This window comes from Hermetia illucens, chromosome 2, assembly GCF_905115235.1.
Source record: "Hermetia illucens chromosome 2, iHerIll2.2.curated.20191125, whole genome shotgun sequence".
Taxonomy (NCBI): Eukaryota; Metazoa; Arthropoda; class Insecta; order Diptera; family Stratiomyidae; genus Hermetia; species Hermetia illucens.
This window is the reverse complement of record NC_051850.1, coordinates 24,401,706-24,420,694: the sequence shown is the minus strand read 5'-3', so window position 1 is coordinate 24,420,694 and position 18,989 is coordinate 24,401,706. Positions and strand designations below refer to the sequence as shown.

Below are 18,989 nucleotides of genomic sequence, written 5' to 3'. Positions count from 1 at the left end.
GTAAATCCCGACAAGCTATTTCTGTAGCATGAATGGCATTATACCATCTGGGTGCGGAGAAGCTTTTTAGAAACCAGCTGCCTTTATCAACGGTAATTACCGATCCGATATTCTCACACGACTGGAGCTGCATCGGGGAAGTATATCTGAACCACTAGCTAAATGGTTTCACCTCAAAAGTCTATCCAGCAGTCTTTCCAGTAATGGACTTCTATTTTTCTTGGCAAGAATCTTACTGAGTTTTACTGATTCTGACAATAGTCCAACTAGCACTGCTTCTAAAGAGCCTTGAGCCGACTTGTACCTTTTCAGACAGTCCCTGTATGACTACCAATATTTATGGCTGTAGGTGATGTTAAAGATCAGTTTGGTCAGCTTCCTGAGATTGGATAGATTTTCATTCCATCATGGTGGCAATGTTTTCTTGCTGTATATAGCAAGGCACGGGACTCTGAAGGCGGTTTGCGATTAACGGGCGCGTTAAGATATTTTTAATCTTTCAGGAAAAATTTTGGCAGGTGAAGTTCTATTCTGTCTTTTGTTGTGATGTTTTTCTACTCTGCTGATGTCCATTGCATTTTAAATTCATGGGAGATGATTAAAATTATTTTATGGTAGGAACATTGGCGCAAAATGATTGACTTTTGCAGGGCAGAGCACGGAGCTCGCATTGCGTTCATCACATATTGCCATCCTTTTATATTTTTCAAGATTGACTGCGGATAAATCCAAAACGGCCTTTTCGTCGCTTTCACTTTCCACGTTAGTGGCAAATACTTTTAGTAGATGTTCTTGTAGTTCTAGCTGTAGAATTGACCTGAACACAACACATAATCTTGGCCATCCACGGCATTGCGTAGTTGATAATAGTCATACAAACATCCCACCAGAGTGTGTTCGATTTTATTTTAATTTTTGGTGGTGGTGCGTACGTTTGGTCTTTGTTTACATTTCGTGTGTTTTTGAACTGCTTACTAACAGAAGGACTTCTTTAATTTGATTCATTTTCAAAGCCTCCTAGAGAGGGCCACTTAGTTCAAATTCAATTAATCTAGAATGAAAAATTGAAGAATTCCTTCTGGATTTAGTTTTAGTTTCTTCTTTCGTTAATGCAGTCACCATCAAACAATGAAATCAAAAATCGCTACATGTAAATGAATCAATTTTTTAAAATATTTCTCATCTTTCTTTTCTTAAGACAGACCATTTTGAAGAGTTAATATAAAGGTAAACAACTATAAAAGCAAAAAAAAAAAAAATTGTGTAACTAAAAACGTGGACAATTTTCATAGAAACTATTAGATAATCAATAGCTAACTTACAATACAACCAATCAATACAGCCTTTATACAATTATTACCAAATCCTTCTGAATACGCTGGTCTGTTTCCGAACAGTAATATCTTGAAGTGAAAATTGAATTTTTCTCAACGCCTCGTAATTTTCCAGCCAATTGTCTCACTTTATTGACTTGACAAACTAAAAAAAAATTCAATTTTGAGCTTTTAATCTAATCAACCAACCTTGGAAAATTCTTTCTCAATTAAACTAGCATCTAAGAGCTCTTAATTTTTTCCCATTTAGACTCAAGAAAAGCATTTCTTCACAGGTCAAAGAAAAAGAAGTCGAAAAAACATAAAGACAAGGATTCGGATTCAGATTCATCCGATGAAAGTGATTCTGACAATGATTCAAGCGATTCTGAGGAAGAAGTGAAGAAAAAGAAGAAATCGAAGAAGGAAAAGGTAAGTTTCATTTATCTTTTGTTGCATTGATTCTAGCAAATGAGAAGTATTGAAATGTAGCTTATAGTTTTCTTTCTAATCAAATTTAAGATCGACCTTAATTGAAAGTTTATTTATTTTTAATTTCATTTTTGCAAAGTGTGATTCGCTATTGAAAACTTATTCGAATTTAATCTACTGATATTTCTGGTTGATCTCCGTAGGGAAATTTAGATTGTGGTCGTATTCCGAGAATCATAAGGGAAAGTAGATTACATTAGGGGCAGTCCCTTTATCTTTACGAACTCAGTTCGTTTAGAGCGATCATATGAAGAAAAAAGAGTTGAACAAAATACAGTTCCATTTATAATTTCAGAACTACATCTTCAGTCCAGTAAGAAAATTTCGATGCGCAATTCATAAATTGTGTGTTGTGTTTCAGTTTTCCATTTCGAATTTTATCCATTGGAACTGTGAATGTACTTTTTTGAGAATTGTGGGGTCCTAAGTTCGCATCAACTTATTGCCGTACCGGACCAAATGGGGAGCAACTTACTCCTTCTTATTTTGGTCCACGGACCTTTCGTTTAGGGCTTAGCACCCAAACTTTACAAAAATGTTAAAGGTGAGGCAGCATCGGACGATTTGCTTCTGCCCTGGTAAGAAACTGTAAAGCCGTCATTGCCTGACATTTTTGTAAAGTTTAGGTGCTAAGCCCTAAACGAGGACTCTCAAGTCTAGATGTTGGACCAAATGGAGAGCAACTTACTCTCACGTTTGTTGGTCCACGGATCCCTCGTTTGGGGCATTGCTTGTTGACACGCTTCCGTTCTGCGGCATCTTTTGCTTCCCTGACTAGCGCAATAGCAAATTCCCTTTTGTGACGGGGCACACTTCGCTGAACTTCCTAGGATTTCCCTGGGTATATGAGTTCCACCATAAGATGTCCCCTTTCGATGCCGATATCAGCACCTCTCTTGCTTAGCTCATCCAAAAAACAACACCTAAATTTACTGCTGATAGCTAAGTGGTCTGTCTGATTACTTGTGCAGTATCAGTTGAAATTCAATTGACTTTATGGTAGGCTCTGCGCTCGAACAATATGCCACCAATGACGGGGCGAGGCTGCAGAAATCCGCAAATTCCCCATCATTATCATTACGGTCGCCAAACCCGTTCTTGTCCATCACATGTCCGAGGAAGGTGTTGTCAGACCCCACCTTGGCATTCAGATAACAATCACGATGTCACTTTTAGGAAGCCTCCCCTGAAACGCGTGTGATTACTTATAGAAAGCATCCTTTTCCACTATATCGGAAGTATCTGTTGTTGCATGGCACTGAACAATTGTGATGTTCCTTAACCTGGACCGGAATCTTATAGTCAGAAGTCTGTCAGAAGCTGGCTCAGAAGTTAAGAAAACCGGTAGCCGTCAGAAACAATCCAACACCGGATTCGCTTCGGCTAACACTCGGCATTCCAGAGTACAAAAGGACATTGCCGCTTATGCCTAGAATTTCCAGCTTATATCGTTGGAATTTCCGCTCGAATTGGAAAAAGCGAGCATTTTGGGGACGCTCGCTATCGTTATCGAGGAGCGTGCGTACATTCCAGAAATCAATCATAGTTCGTTTTCGGTAGTCGAAAGTCGTAGCCGTAGGGTCACTCCTTATTTGAGGCGGTTTTGACTTTTCTTTAGCAATAAAACTTTAAAACTTGCAGGTTACTAATCCACAACTTTCTATTTATTTTAGTCGCCTCTTACGACAAGTAGAGAAGATTTTGAATCTTTTCTTAAGCCCCAACACACAGGGCTAGCGAAAACCAGACCTTGATCAATTTTCGGTTGCTTTCGGTCATCAACGTTTTGACATTGTTTATACCGCTGCGGAATACGACATGGGGGCCCTTCTGAGTGAATGCAGAGGAACACTACCTCAAAACGCTTCGCGTACACGTTACTCATAGCGACTACCATGCTTTTCTGGCAAAAGATGTCCACTGAAATTTTCTTATCAAATCGCCAAAGAACGAGAGGGCCCTCTACTGACTGTGACTGACTCTGCCGTGTTTCAACATAGTGTCCTGTTTTGGAACTACGTTTTATCCCACGAGTTGGGACGTTTTTATCATATCGTTCTTAAATGAAGAGAGTTCGGAATTTTCATACTACTGCTTCTTCAAGTGGCCCAAAACAAGGGAAGTCGTAGGGGTATCGATCAGAATTATAGAACGAAATGTTTCTCATGGGTAATTCAATGGTGAACCTCTTACTTCGACACGACACGAGTAAATCAAATCAAGAATATACGGCAACAGAAATGTATGTAATTTCCCTAACCCTGTTTGGTCACCCTGGGTGAATTTCGGTTTCCCTCCCGTATAGGTCCATGTTTTTGATGTGCTTCCCGTGTGTGTCAAGTTCGAGCACCTTGTAATACATTCCGCTGCGTAAGAAATATCGTAAAAGAAAATGACTACGGTTTCGCCCAGAACAGAGGCAACTCATCAGACGCTGCCTTACCTGTGTCCTGGGGACAGGGTAATCGAAGTGGTTCAAGGGTGTGGTTTGCTCATTTATATTAATTCACAAACACATCATGGGCACAAATTATATCTGATTTAAAAACCGCATGCGAGCCGACCGAAACTGAAATAGTTATTTGTTTTTGGAATTGAGAAGGTCCTAGATCCGCCATCCATTTGATGATGGCAGACCGGACTAATTGGGGAGAAACTTTCTCCCTCGTTATCGAGAACTTTGAAAATGTCCGCACTGGTACGATTCCACTCGCTTTGTACTCATTCAACTAAAGATTGGTAAAAGGCTAATCTGTCCAAACCGTAGGAAAGAAATCTTTAGCTTTTTGGATACTGGCTTTCACAGTATTTATTTTGCTGGTGGACTTTGGTGCACTTTTTGTAGATTAGCAACATTCGATTTCGAATATACTCGCCGTTAATAGTCCAATTTTCTAGGATGATAAGATCACCATGTTTGCCAATTTCCTTGAGCTATCCAGCGAGTCTTATGGTCCAAAATCTCACGTCCTTCTTTTGTTAAAGCCATGGTCCTACGTGATCAACTTTTTGCGAATGATTAAATTAAAATCGATGCTTACCTTATATTAGCTTTTTTTCACAATGACTGTCGTTTAAAAGGAAAAATCAATACTACGGACACTAACAAAGAGTACGTTATCAGCCTTTACAAATACTAGGCTGTTCAATAAGTTTTGCTGTTCGATAAGAGAGGACGTTGCTACTAGCCTAATTTGTTGTTACGTTGGTACACTCTTTATATGAACGTATGTGAAGTTTCATTCCAATTCGGCAATTCATTCTTTGTTTACAAGCCATTTATTTTTTTACAATGGAAAAAATCAAGTATCGTGCAGTGATTGAATTTTTAATTTTGGGATGTTTAATAGCAAAGGAAATTTATGACCGGGTGTTAAAAGTGTATAAGGACTCTTCGCCTTCGATTAGTACAGTAGAAAGTTTGGTTGCTGAAATTAATCGGGGTCATACAAGCCTTGAAAACGATCCACTTCAAGGACGTCCAAAAACAGCAACAACACCAGATATCGTGGAAAAAATCCGGGATATCGTATTGGAAAATCGTCAAGTGACTGAAAGAAATTTAGTAGAAGGTAGGTATCCCATTAGGCTGTGTAAGCAATATTTTGAAGCGAGTATTGTGTTTCAAAAAGCTGTACGCACAATGGGTGCCTCATTCGCTACCAATTAAACAAAAACACATTGGAATGCGACTTTCTCAGCAACATTTAAAGCGTTTTCGAAAGGATGAAGTGGATTTTGTAGGTCGATTCATCATTATGGATGAGACTTGGGTCTATCATCAAGATCCTGAATCAGAACAAGAGCCAGAGAATGGAGTGAACCTGATTCTTCGGCTCCGAAACGAGTTCGTGTCCAGAAATCGGCCAACCAAGTGTTAGCATCAGTTTGTTTGGGATGCGAAGGAATTTTTTTTGTGGATTACTTTTAAACTGGTAACACAATAAAATCTGAATATTATTGCAACTTTTTAGGCCAGTTGAAGAAAAAAAAATCGTGAAAAAAGACTAGGTTTGCAGAAGAAAAAAATGCCTTTTCATCAAGACAGTGCACCTTGTCACAAGAGCATCTTGACAATGGTTAAAATCCATGAATTCAAGTTCCAATTGTTGGAGCATCCACCGTATTCACCAGATTTAATCCCTAGCGACTTCCAGACCTAAAAAATTCATGCGTGGGAAGCCTTTTTTCAACAAATGATGAGGTCATAACAGCTGTGAAAGCGTATATTTCAGCCCTTCCAGATTCTCCCTTGAGGGATGGAATTCATAAATTGGAATCTCGTTGAAACAAGTGTATTGATGTTCATGGAGACTATACTGAATAATTAAGTGTATTCAAAACCATAAAATTGTGTTTTTCTTATCGAATCGCAAAACTTATTGAACAACCTGATATCTCAGCGATTAACTAAACTCCACTCACAACAAACAATGTTCAAATTTTGCTAATTCAAAATTTCGCTCACAGGTACATGCCCTGATTGCATCAGATCTTGCTAGGTAAACGACATTTGTCATAAACTCCAAGCTTACACTTACTGCAGGTAAAAGGTTTCACTAATTTAAGTTTTAATTCATACCCTACTTTCAGTTCACCCCGTAGATAGGGACATCTAATTTCGCCAGTGCTCTTAGGCTTCAGTCTTGTCGCATTTTTGTGAAGCATTCCGACTTACTCAAAAGTAAAAGTGTTCCGTATTGCATCTTTTTCTAACGCCACTAGGAATTCATCTTCCTCAAACGCCCTGACAGACAAATCAAATATCGTGGCTTTCTTGTTGCGGGAACGCCTTCCGTTGCCACCTTTTGAGTCTCTAATGGAGAGGAAGATGACTTAATGTTTACTATGAGTGTAGTGTTCATTCACTCGTCACTCCATCTCCCTGTCAATAAGGAACTAATATGTGTTAGATCGATAATCGAACTTAATCCTTTCTCTTATGAAAGATGGTAAAATTTCCAACGTCAGCTTGCACCAAGTGTAGCTCCGCAAAGGTTTCGACTAGGATTCATCGGCCCACGAGTCCAAACCGTCAGCAATTACTTTAGGGAGGTGATGTTTAGCACCCAAAATCAAATGACCATATCAGACATCTCTTCGTATTGTGTACTAGAAAGATGGTAGAAGCTATAAATGTGGATACTCTTAATTTTTACTCTCTAAATACGACTCCGAGAGTTTCATGATTTCTGGACAGTCGTGACTCCCACATAGGCACGCCGCGGCGTTGCTCGATGCATTTCTCGCCCGAGCAATGGCGCCATAATTTTAGTATAGTTCGTAAATGATCGCCATATCAATATTTATCTCTCAAAAGGTTGAGATTGCTTTGTATCGATCTCATTCAATTGTTCGATTCGCCTTGTTTCTTTATACGAGATATCTTGCTTTTTGCATAGCAGAAACGGTGGTGGTGTAGAAAAGAGAATAGTGGGGCTTACGTTGTCCGTTTACGTATTGCTAGAAAATGATGCCAATTTGGTATGTTGGTCCAGATATCAGGTATTTTTTTATAAAAGAGAATTTTCCGTGTTCTTTATTCCTTGTCTTTGTCAATTTAACTTAATCGTCGCATAACTAAACACGGTGTATTTTAGGAATAAAAGAATATTATTTGTTAATTGTATTGCGTATTTCAGAGCTCTGTTTCCCAATTCTGTAATCATCATAACACATTAATGCAGAATTTAATGAAAATGCTATGTTGAAACTTGATTTGTATATATTATGGCTGCTTACAACTGATGGCCAGTATCTGGGAGCACATTCCACAGGCCCGACATGGAAAGGTCGAAGAACCAGACCTTTTTAGTATTTCGATATTTCGGTAGCCGGATTCTTCCTTTTATATTGCCCTATATAATCTACCAACTATTTATCCACACTTGCAGGGTTTCTGAATATTGTTAAATTTAAGGAAATATCCACAAATCATAAGTTATCAATAGCCAATCAAACTTTGAAGCATTTAATTTCATCACTCATATGGATCAAAGAACGAACACACTTCTTAAATTTTGTAATCATAACTTGAAAGAAAAGAAAAACATGATAATATTTATTTGAACCCTTGGCGCTTCATTAAATAGGATAGCTTTCGAAAGGCTCTCTTGTAGCTTTGTAAGTATTTTATTTTTCATTCTTTCTCTTGGCAAAAATGGTTTGAAAAGTGCTAGGATATGTTTTCTTCCTTTCACGAAAACAACTCTTATCTTGTTCCAAGTTTCGGATCAAAAACGAACGTAATACATTTAATATATGAACATTTTGTAGTGTTTAGAGTGCTTTGGGTATGACTTAATGATTTGTTTTTAAATTTATTCCATTTAGAAGAAGAAGGAGAAGAAGAGGAAACATCGTTCGGATTCGGTACAATCTCGTACTAGGTACGTATTTAGTTTAAATATTTTTTATTCTTTTTACTTATGTCGAAAACTTCTAAACTAAATTGTTGAAAGCCCCTTAACGCAGACCTTTCGTTTTATTTGTTTTTATTTTAAACCGAGTTGGTTTGTGCTCTGGAACTTATTCGCAGCATCGGACTGTATTGCTATAAGATCACCTACACGTTTTGCCTGTTTTAAATGATATCATTCAGTTTGCGGTCGTCTCAACTTGAACGGTCCGTTTTGCGAATTTGGTTTCTGCCCAAAATGTATCGCAAACCGTTGTTGGGTTAGCGTTATTATCTATATTTCGGGAATCTCTAAGAGCGATTAAGCGGCCAATTGCTATTAAAAACAATTTGATAAAACGATTATTCTCTTTACAGCTCACCAGATCGCAAAAGAAAACAATCACCAAGTAAAACAAAATCAACTGACAACAGCAAGAAAGATAACACACGAAATAGGAGTGAAGAGCGTGAGAAATCGCGTGATCGCCATCAAAACAACGAGAGACCACGGAAATCATCCAGAAATGAATCACCACATGAACGTATTCCCGTAAGGAACAATCCATTCGATACTCAAAATAATAAGGGAAGCAAAAACCGGGGTAGATCTCGATCTCCAAACAAAAGACATAAACGAAATTCCCCCGCCCCGCGTTCATCCATTAGTCCGAAGCCATCCCAAAATGCTCGATCGCGATCTGTTTCTCGAAATAAATACTCGCAAAGGCGAAAATCGGTATCTCCCGATCACGAAGAGCCGAAACATTCAGACAGAACAGATAAAACTAAAAAGAAAGGTTCAGAAAACCCTGAAAGGAAAAAGAATACACAAAAATCCCATACACCTGAGAAAAAACTAGAGCGAAAACGGAAACTTTCACCATTACCTGCGACTAAAAGTCCACAAAGGTCGCGTTCACGATCACCTGTTCGCAAGCGGAAGGGAGGTACTCCACCCCGGGAATCGCGCCGAAAATCTCCAGACAGAAGGTTGAATTCTTCCAGATCACCATCAGAACGGCAGAATAATTTCGGTCGTAGGGGTTCAAGAGAACGACCACAAAGGAAGCGTGATTTGTCTCGGGATCAATCGGTTTCACAAGATGAAAAAGACGTGAAAAACAAAAGGCAATTAAATCGCCGTCCTAATCAAGGTTCCAAATCACCATCAGTTGAACGCAGCCGAAATCCTCGACGGCGATCCCCTTCCCGCAATGAAAGCGTTGAAAAGCGAAGTGAACGACGTTCAAGAGAACGTAATCGCTCGACCACAAGATCTCCATCCCCAAAAAGAGAACGGATAAATCCATTCAGAACTAGAGGAAATTTCCGTGGTCCTTCTCGTAATCAGTCGATTTCTCCGCGCCGAGATCGTCGAAATGCTTCACCTTATTATGGCAACAATCGCTTCCGCTACGGCAGAAATAGGCGAAATTCATTCAGTCGAAGTCCAAGTCGAAGTAATCGTCGCTCACCTCCACCGCGAAGGCGTCGATCTCCATATTCTCGGAGCCGCAGTATGGATCGATTTTCATCCAAATATCAAGAGAAATCTCCAAGGCGAGATCTATCAGGACAACGTGACTCTCGTAGAGCTACCCCTTCAGACAGGGATTCACGTGATCGGCGCACATCAAATCGTAGAAGCGTAACACCACGAAGGAATCGATCACCTGCACGTGAAAGTCGATTAGATCGTTCTGAATCGCGTGATCGGCACACTTCAAAGTACAGCAACAGATCAAACAATGAAAAAAGTCGACCGCCACGGCGAGAAGATTTTCTGAAGTCACCGCGCAGAGAATCAAGACGGAGCAGAGATAGGGCCAGTAGTCAACGAACACAAACACCTCCAAGACGGACTAGTCGCTCGCCACGCAGAGAAGACTTCTTAAAATCGCCACCAAGGAGAGTTGCTTCACCACTTCCCACTCGAGAAGACAGAACGACCAAGATGCAATCATCCACAACTTCACCTTCGGTAGAAATAAATGCGAAAAAGAAAAAATCTAGATCCTCAAGCACCAGCTCAGAATCATCAGAATTGAGCTATTCACCAGCACGTCGAGATCCAGAACGTTATCGTGCTCTCCTTGAAGAAGTTAAGAGAGAAGCTAAGGAGAAGAGTGAAGTGAAATCACCGAAAAAGAAAACTCCTCCAGTCACGTCGTCATCTAAAAGGAACAGATCAAAATCAAAAGATCGCAAACGGATACCAAATCCTCACCCCCAACCCAGTGTCCATCTACATAGTCCAAACGAAAGCGACGGAAATGAAAGTGCGAATGAAGAGATCCGTAATCGTAACGTTGAGAAATTCATTGAAGCAATTGTAAACGAAAAGAAAGAAGAAAATCAAAAGGATTTGCAAAAAGATATGGAAATGCTTGAAGCACTGAAATCAGGAATTGCAGCGAAAGCTAAAGAGAAAATCAAAACCATTGAAAAAATGGCAACGGAAGTAAGTCCGAAAACTATGTTATCACGTACTAACTCCCTCAATACATTTATTGCAACAACGCAAGCAACTAAACTGACTAATCTCTTGCCGGACATAAACAATGGTCTGGGAGCGTTGGTTCCTTATACCGACAGCCAACCGGCTACAAGTCCAACATTAGCATCAAATACTAATGATAACAACCATCTTAATAGTAGCAATTCATCGACCTCTACTAATGATAATGTTACCCCCAATAACTCAAAGAAACATTCATCTCGTCATCAGCAATCAAATCATTTACAGAAACCTAAAATTGTTATTAAACCTTTCAAGATCAATGATCCACAGCCCGTTGCCCAGACATCATCCGTTCTACCTTTGAACGAGAGCAATTTGGTGGAGACGATTGTAGCTAAAGTCACGAATTCTTCGGCGCTGGCGGCAGTAGCTGCAGCTGCGGTTGTTGACAAGAAGTCATCGCGTAGTAGGAGTCGTTCGAAACGTGGATCCGATGAGAAAAGGTCAAGGAGCGGATCGAGATCATCGTAAGTAATAATGAAATAAACTTGAAATGGAGACATAACAATTGTATTTAGGTACACCTCATCAAGTAGCAGTAGCTCGGGCAGTTCGCGATCAAGGAGTCGATCATCTGGGTCAAGCAGATCATCCCGAAGTAGTCGATCAAGGAGTTCCTCAACGTAAGTGAAAATTTCTATTCTATTTGGTAATTAATTGAAGTAGCATCTAAGCAATACAAAACATCGTAAGAGTAAGGGCAGTTGGGCCAAACAGATTTGGGTTCAAATTACCACGTCTGTGCAATATATTGACAATGATAAAATGGGTTAGTCACGTCAACGCGTTATCTTCGAAACTATATCGAAGATAAAATGGAGTCTGCTTGAAATCCCTTTTAGATTTCGACTATATACATTTCAAAAATGTTAAGAAATGGTATAAATTAAGGCCCACATAAAAGGGATGATACATTAACTCGAATATTAGTGGAAGAATCTAACCAACATGCCAAATTCCGATTTTTTCCACATGAAAATTCGTCAGCGAGAGCTGACTTTGGTTCCACCATTGTGAAGTGAAGCCTCTGACGAAGCAGTTTGTCAGACACGTTTCCCTCAACATGTCATACAGCTCCATACCAACAGATTTGATATATTTTGCTATTGGGGGCTAATAACGCAGATTGATGGTCAGATTGATCCAGTTCCATAATCAAGCCTTTCGAAAACACCCTTAGCTGGGTTAGCCTTTCATCAGGGACCTATCGGGGAAGTTTACTATGTCCGTAATCGCAACTGAATCGTGGCGGTCAGGAATCAGGCTTCTGAAAACTCAATTATATAGTCTGCAGGCATCAGAACTACCTAAGTTTGCTCAGAGATTTCCGAATTATCGCATCGCTGTATGCGAATTGTCACGCGCCAAAGGTAACAAGCCTGCAAGTTGGGTTAGGCTTTTTCTTTTTCAGCTCCATTTGAGATCTAAATTTGGAATAGCTTTGAGTGTCCCCGTGAAGTAATTTTCATTATCCAAGTGATGGTTAAACAATTGAACCTTTAAATTTGTGCTAATAGCCTCCTGCTTATATAAAGTTTTGTCTTGGTAACCAAAAGTCAAAATGGGCTTTATTGTAGATATATAGGTAGATCCAATGAATCCGTTGTGATGAGCGAGACCGCAAGTACTACATATCGTAAACCCACAACACTAGAGTGATCATGACGTCTTTAAACAAGGCTTAGGCAATATGCATGAATGTGTCTAGAGTTTACTTCTTCTTCGATATCGCATGTCAATTTTTACACGGCCTACTTCACACGATTATCAAAATTGAACTGTGAAGTCTCGATTTTTGTTAATTGTTTCCGTGGCCGGCCGCGCTCTCTCCGGATTCCCGGTATTGCTCCGCCACAATACTCCGCCTCCAGCTAAAACTTAGGGGTTTCGGCGAGAGAACCCTTGGCTACTCGGTCGACCGGCGGACGTCAAAACAAATGACTGATTATGTGCTCCCCACGCTCGAGGACCTTATAGGGGCCCTTGTATGATGCCTGAAGCCACTTCCGGAAGTCATCAGTCCTCACCAGGACGTGGGTACAAACTTCGAGTTTCCTAGAGGTGTGGATCGCCGGATACGTGTGTCGAGATGGCGGAGTTGGCTTTAATCTGGAACCGGTCGCTCGTAGTAGACATAACAATCCAGTCTCTCCATGGTCTTCTTTCCCGTCGAGGGTCTGATCGCCAGTCGATGGTTCTCTACTAGCCCAACACCACTGGCAGCAAACTGACGGCGGTACGAAGGCCGAGCAGAACGAAAATAAAGACCTGTGGCCAGGGTGGATCATTGCGCCCCAGTGTCCGATGTCAACGTTCTAGCATCCCATTGGAATGTGTGTGGTATTCTGTTGTCCGCTGACGTTTGAATCCCAAGAGCTTTCCGAGCTCCGAGAAGGGAGTAGGTTTTAATTACATTCCCCGACCTGTGAGGATTAAGGCGGGAACACCAAAGCGCGAAATCCACTTTCGACAGAGGGCCCTAGTACATGATTGTGTTATGTCCTTCAGAAGTATTACTTCAGACCAGCACATAATCCGATCAGTAATCGTGAGGCTATAACCGTAACGATGTAAGTCTTGCAAAGGGCCTATAATGTCAAGGTGTAGAACGTGGGAGCACTTTGTCAGCTTAGGGACCTTTCTAGCATGCCTAGTGACTTCAACCCAAGAATTCACGTTTTTGTTCATGGACGGCCAGAAATGTTTCTTGGAGAATAGTCGGTTCGTTGTCCGTGCACCGAGCAAAACACATCTTTACGAGAAGCCCGACAGAATATGTGTGGCCTAGGTCCCTTTTCAGAGGAATGTCAGCCGAAGATAGGAAACTCCCTAAACTTGTATTTGGAGTTCAACTACTGCCTCTGAAGAACTGCGTCATCCGTCCGAGCCACAGCAATTGTCGAAAAATCGACTGGGATCTTGATCTCGGAAATCCGGAACAAAGTGTCATCAACTAAGTTGTCACACACATGAACACATGTTGAATGTCCGATGTGAGCTGATTGATGCAGGATAAGTGCCGGCGTTGCTTTCTGGGGTCTTTGGCGTAAGACAAAAGTAAGAGGTTTATGGTCCATGAACAAAGGGAAGGGCCTGTCTTCAAGGGAAGTGCTTAGCGCTCAGACACGCGGTTAATAATTCACGATTTAGGTGCTTTCATTGAGTGAGATGCAACTGTTTTAAGAAGAAACCCAACGGTTGGAAGCTTTGATTCACCTTTTGGTGAAGAACAGCGTCTATCGCGGTGTCTGAGGCATCGGCAAACATGGCTACAGGGGCATCTCGTTGAAAGAATGCCAAAAAAGTAGATAGAAATAGAGTAGTAGAGATGGTAGATCTGTTGGTTAGTGATTTCAAACGCTTGGATGGTTTTCTACAGACCCCACAACCTCATCATTAGTCTTAGGATCCGACAGGCAGGCGTTAGGTAATGTCTAGTGGTGAACGGCTTTGGGGAGGAGACGACGGTAGAAGTTTACTATCTGATGGTAGGCCTTGGCAAGATTCAAGGTCACCCCTGCGCCCGATCCGCCCTCCATGACCAAACGATGCGTACACACATCAAAATGGGTTTTATTATGGATGTATACATCCTATGTATCCGTTTTGGTGAAAGTCCCCAGGTCTTACCTATCACATTCCTACAGCACCAGAGCAATCTGCAGGATTTCTAATATTGTTCCTCTAGATGGTGCTTCCACATTAACTTGGAGTCGAAATGTCCTCCTAAACACTTGACTGTTTGTGCCAGTTGGATTTCCGCTCCTGCTAAGGTGGGTAGCATATAGCTGCTCCACCTGACGTTCCTAGTAAACATAACTGGTCCAGTCTTCCTAGCGTTTACAGTGAGTCCATTGCGGAGGCACCAACTGTGGATTTAATGGAGAGTCGCATTCAAGCGGTTACATACTGTGTCCGCAAACTTGCCGGTAATTATTGCGGCTAGGTCGTCCGCAAATGCTTGTGTGAAAGCTTTTTTGTCCTCCAGGAGCCACATCAGGGTATCCATCGGATTCGCTGGGGATTCTCAAAGGAATGAATTTATTTCTGGTCAGTCGTCACGATTCGATGAATGAAACTGCTTCTATTCTTTCGCCGAAGCAGAATTTCTGATTTGTTCTTCCTGTTCCCCATTTGACTTTCAGTCAGCCCATCTTTCCCGGCTTGCGAATTTTTCCCGTCGCTTGCAAACTTCGTAAAATAGTTGACTGATTGACTTGCAATATGTCTTGCATTTGCTGTCTACTCAGAGTATCATCTTCGTTCAAAATGTGGGAGACCAGTCGAGGTGCGGACTGACGCGAATGCGCATGGTGTACGCGCCCTAATCCGTGAAGATCGGCGTTTAGCAGTTCGAATGTTGGCCTCGGAACTCGGTATAAACCGTGAAACAGTCAGACAAATTTTAACAGGCGATTTCGGGATGAAAAAGTTATGCATGAAGATGGTTCCAAAGAACCTTTCTGAGGAGCAAAAGCAGCATGGTCACAAAAGTCTGTTTGGAACAAGTGGAAAACGATCCCCCGCTGCTTGATCGAGTTATTACAGGCGATGAGGGTTGGTTTTTCCAATACCCGAAAACCAAACGCCAAAGCTAACAATGGTTGCCTCCGCACGCCCCCCTCCCGAAAAAAGCTCGCATGAGCAAGTCGAAGGTGAAAACGATGATTATTTATTTTTTGATAGCCGTGGAATCGACCACAAACAATTTGTTCCACCGGGGCAACCCGTAAATCAAGTCTATTATCGCCAAGTACTCAAAAAATTGCGAAAACGAGTCAACAGCGTGCGCCCAGGCATCGCTCGTAACTGGATCTTTCATTACGACAGCGCGCCGTGCCACACCGCCCTAAAGGGATCGCCGTGGTGCAACAGCCGCCTTATTCCCCCGATATGTCACCCTGTGACTTTTTTTTGTTCCCTAGAACTCGTCGTGGACTTCGGGCTCGAGATGGGCTTTCTCCTGACGGGGCATGGTAGCTTGAATCAGTTGCTCTTTAAGCGGAACCTTGTATCCTGTCAGGATTGTGTTCTATGTGGGGCAGACTCAGAGGACTGATTACATGTCCTCTGTGTCTGTGCAGCGTACCGTGACATCCGCAATCTAGACGACATGGGCGTTCACGTAGTGAATGGTAGCTACGATCTTAGTCAATGCTTTGCTAGCAGTGAGACACTGAAATGCGCTGATGGGTTCGCTCGTGCTGCCTTCCGACGAAGGAGGGAGCTCCTCGACGCTGCTTCGCCTGCAGTATGATGGGCGAATGGCTGCGGTGGACAGCCACCAGTCTTGCGTGTTTGGTGTTAGTGTTATCTTGTAATGTCGTTTATGTTGTATTGTACGCAGAGCGGGTGCTCAGAGGTGGTGGTGAGGAAGACGGGGCGGCAATCCTGTCGGCCAAACCAAAACCAAGTGGCCGAGAAGAACCTCCATAGTGGTGGCACCGGGAGACGCTGTACTCACTTTGGTTTCCCGGCCGTGATGCAGTAGGCGAATGCTCGAAAAGCCTAATTAGGGCATCTCTTGCATCCACGAGTATGAATGCTAAGCCATGCACTTGGGCTCTGATTGTGGTCACAAAATCAATCCGTGCCTTAAAAAGACCGTGGGATTAAGTCACAAGACAGGTGCTCACGTTAAACCCTCAAGGACTTAACTGTACGCAGAGCGGTAGTTAACTGGTGAAAGGTTTCGTTGCGGTTCTCCGCTTCGTGCTGATTCCAGTTAACCCGGTGGGGAGTGCCGTCCCCACGTACTCGAGGAGGGCGATCAGACCCGAGCCTGCAAGGGACTCATCTGAAGTGGTCCTTGCCACAATGCCTCACCGGAGGTTATCTGGCACCATGAGAACCGAGATGACTCTCTGAGAGCATATGCTCCAGGAGAATTCCTGGGGGATGTTTTCTCGGCCCGGTTATTTGCGGTTGGGCCCCTAGTGGGAGTTTCATGGTGGTTGTGGCTATGCCTACATTGCGAGCAGAGCTCCTCGGAGCTCAAGCGTGGAGTTGCGCTATACAACTCGGGTGCCGTACCCCTTAGTTGTGGCAGAAGTGTTAGATAGGTGTTGCATCCACTGGTATGAATGCTGAGCCTGCACTCAGTATAAACCAGTACCGCTGTGCCAGCCATGGCGGGGCTCTGATTGTGGTCCCAAAATCAATCCGTGTCCGAAGAGGACCGTGGAATTATGCTTACATGGCAGGTAATCACATTAAACCCCAGGACTTTCATGTTCCCTAGAACAAAATCAGTGGGAACCCATTTTGAGTCAATTACGGACATCCAAGCGGCCGTGACGAGGATACTCGCGGACATCCCAGTCGAAGCGTTCCAGAAATAGTACGAAGAGTGGAAAACACGCTGGAATCGCTGTATAGCTGCCCAAGGGGACTACTTTGAAGGGGGTGGCAGAGTTGTAGAATAATTTTTAAATAAACGGTTTTTATGGAATCAATCTCATTACTTAATTGTCTAACATCGTATTTCACGTGAAAATCGTTGGTTCAAAAAATTGCACGCGCACTACAGCCAGATGCTTACTAGGACCAACAAATAGGTCTCATCAACGCAGGCAGAGACAGTTGGCGTATAAATTTCTCTGCTAATTTTGGATAGAGCTAAACTCCTGTTAAGGAGAGTGCATTGTTCTTAGTTTGGAGTTTGCGGCACTCATAAACCTATCAAACCAATTGTAATTTACTCTTGAATCCTGAAATTTTAATTACGTATTTCAAAATTGGTGTTTTCTTTTCAAAAATGATCTGATTTCGTTTTCTTCCATTTTAGCGCAACATCTGGTGCACGATCAAAATCTCGATCACGATCCCGCTCCCGTTCACCATCGATTCCTCGGCGACGTGGTTCACCCAGTTTTCTCGATCGTCGCCGGATCACCAGGTACAAAGATTACTGAAATAAAAACTCTGGTTTCAAATTTAATTTAATTTTGATTAAATTGTTTTCAAGTTCTTCCATTTTTTTATGCTACCACTTCATTTTTAATTTTTCTCTGATGTTTTTTTTATTTCTAGTAAAACGAAGTATCGAAGATAGAAAATTAGTGCGGCTAAAGCCAATTTATAATTTCTAGAAAAACTGGTCTACCAAAATCTTTGCTGATTGTATATTATACATGCAAATAATTTGAAAATATTATTTTTTTTAGTAAAAAGTTGATGCGATTGTATGAAGTCATAATGCTCGATCATTATCTTTCCCATTCTGTATTCATAATTTCGTGTCATATTATCATGTGGTGTTTCTATTCTTTTTATTTCGCGTTTCCTCAACATTCTAGAACTGATAAGAATTACTTTATACGCCTAGAATTACTTTACCATATTATTTTATTTCGCTCTGTATTTTTTATAAATAGAGAAAAACATACACGAAGTAAGGTTTGTTTTGTTATGAGAAACTTCAATAAAAAGTTTTATTTTCCCTAAACCTAGAAGTGAGTGCCTATTACGAGTGCGTTTTCTTTGCTAATGATTTTCTTTTTGTAGACGATGAGCTTGTATATTTTTTTCAGTTGGTAAGTTCAACGAAAACTTGGTTTGTCCTCCTTTTTTGAAGCATGTGTAATCTAACCCCCCTACTAACATTGACAATGAATTAACAAAATTAACAATAATAATTCAAGCGCACGCAAACGACCGATTCCATATCACCGACCGACACCATCATCTGTATCAAGCGGTGGTTCAAGCTACGGGAGCAGAGGAAGTTCACCGCGATCTTATCATTCGCCATCCAAAAGCCGAAGTCCGTCGAATGCTTTTTAAGGACAAATGTGTTTTCTAATAATAAGAAGCAATGGATTTTCAATAATAACAAGTGCATGTGTATCTCCTATAATATTCCTGCATCGTCAGTTGCAATATGAATACCTAAAACCTTGCTAGTCGAAATCTCTGAATCAAAACAATATTCTTGTTGATTATTTACTAAAATATTAGTTTAAATAGACGCTAATGAATGAGTGTTTATCCTTGAAAGCCACAACAATCAGAAAAGTAATTAGAAGTAAGAATGTTGTGTTGTGATCACCAATAACAATCCTATCAATACTCATTTGATATTACTCATTTCTCATAATTTATTTGCTATTTATTTATTTAACCCATTAATTTATAGACCAAACGAGATTTGTATTTATTGGTGTGTAATTCAGTAATTTATTTATGATATTATCTATTAGACTGAAATTGTATTATGGCAAAATACTCCATGTATTTAAATAAAGTAGAAACCTCATCAAAA

General features: G+C 41.3%; 1 protein-coding gene across 7 annotated transcripts in view; it reads left to right on the top strand.

Annotated features, from left to right (window-relative positions):
- The window catches only part of LOC119650358 (serine/arginine repetitive matrix protein 2), a 41,708-nt gene extending 22,719 nt beyond the window's left edge, over nucleotides 1-18,989 (top strand). For 2 of the 7 annotated variants that reach the window (XM_038053043.1, XM_038053041.1), the window contains 6 exons: nucleotides 1,610-1,745; nucleotides 8,139-8,194; nucleotides 8,581-11,193; nucleotides 11,245-11,349; nucleotides 17,514-17,624; nucleotides 18,370-18,989. In XM_038053043.1, coding sequence (XP_037908971.1) covers nucleotides 1,610-1,745; nucleotides 8,139-8,194; nucleotides 8,581-11,193; nucleotides 11,245-11,349; nucleotides 17,514-17,624; nucleotides 18,370-18,511 — 3,163 coding nt within the window. In that variant the 3' untranslated portion in view covers nucleotides 18,512-18,989. Of the gene's footprint in view, nucleotides 1-1,198; nucleotides 1,228-1,609; nucleotides 1,746-7,897; nucleotides 7,929-8,138; nucleotides 8,195-8,580; nucleotides 11,194-11,244; nucleotides 11,350-17,513; nucleotides 17,625-17,758; nucleotides 18,174-18,369 lie in introns of those variants that run through there. The other 5 variants (XM_038053044.1, XM_038053042.1, XR_005249266.1 and 2 more) reach the window with 5 other exon arrangements.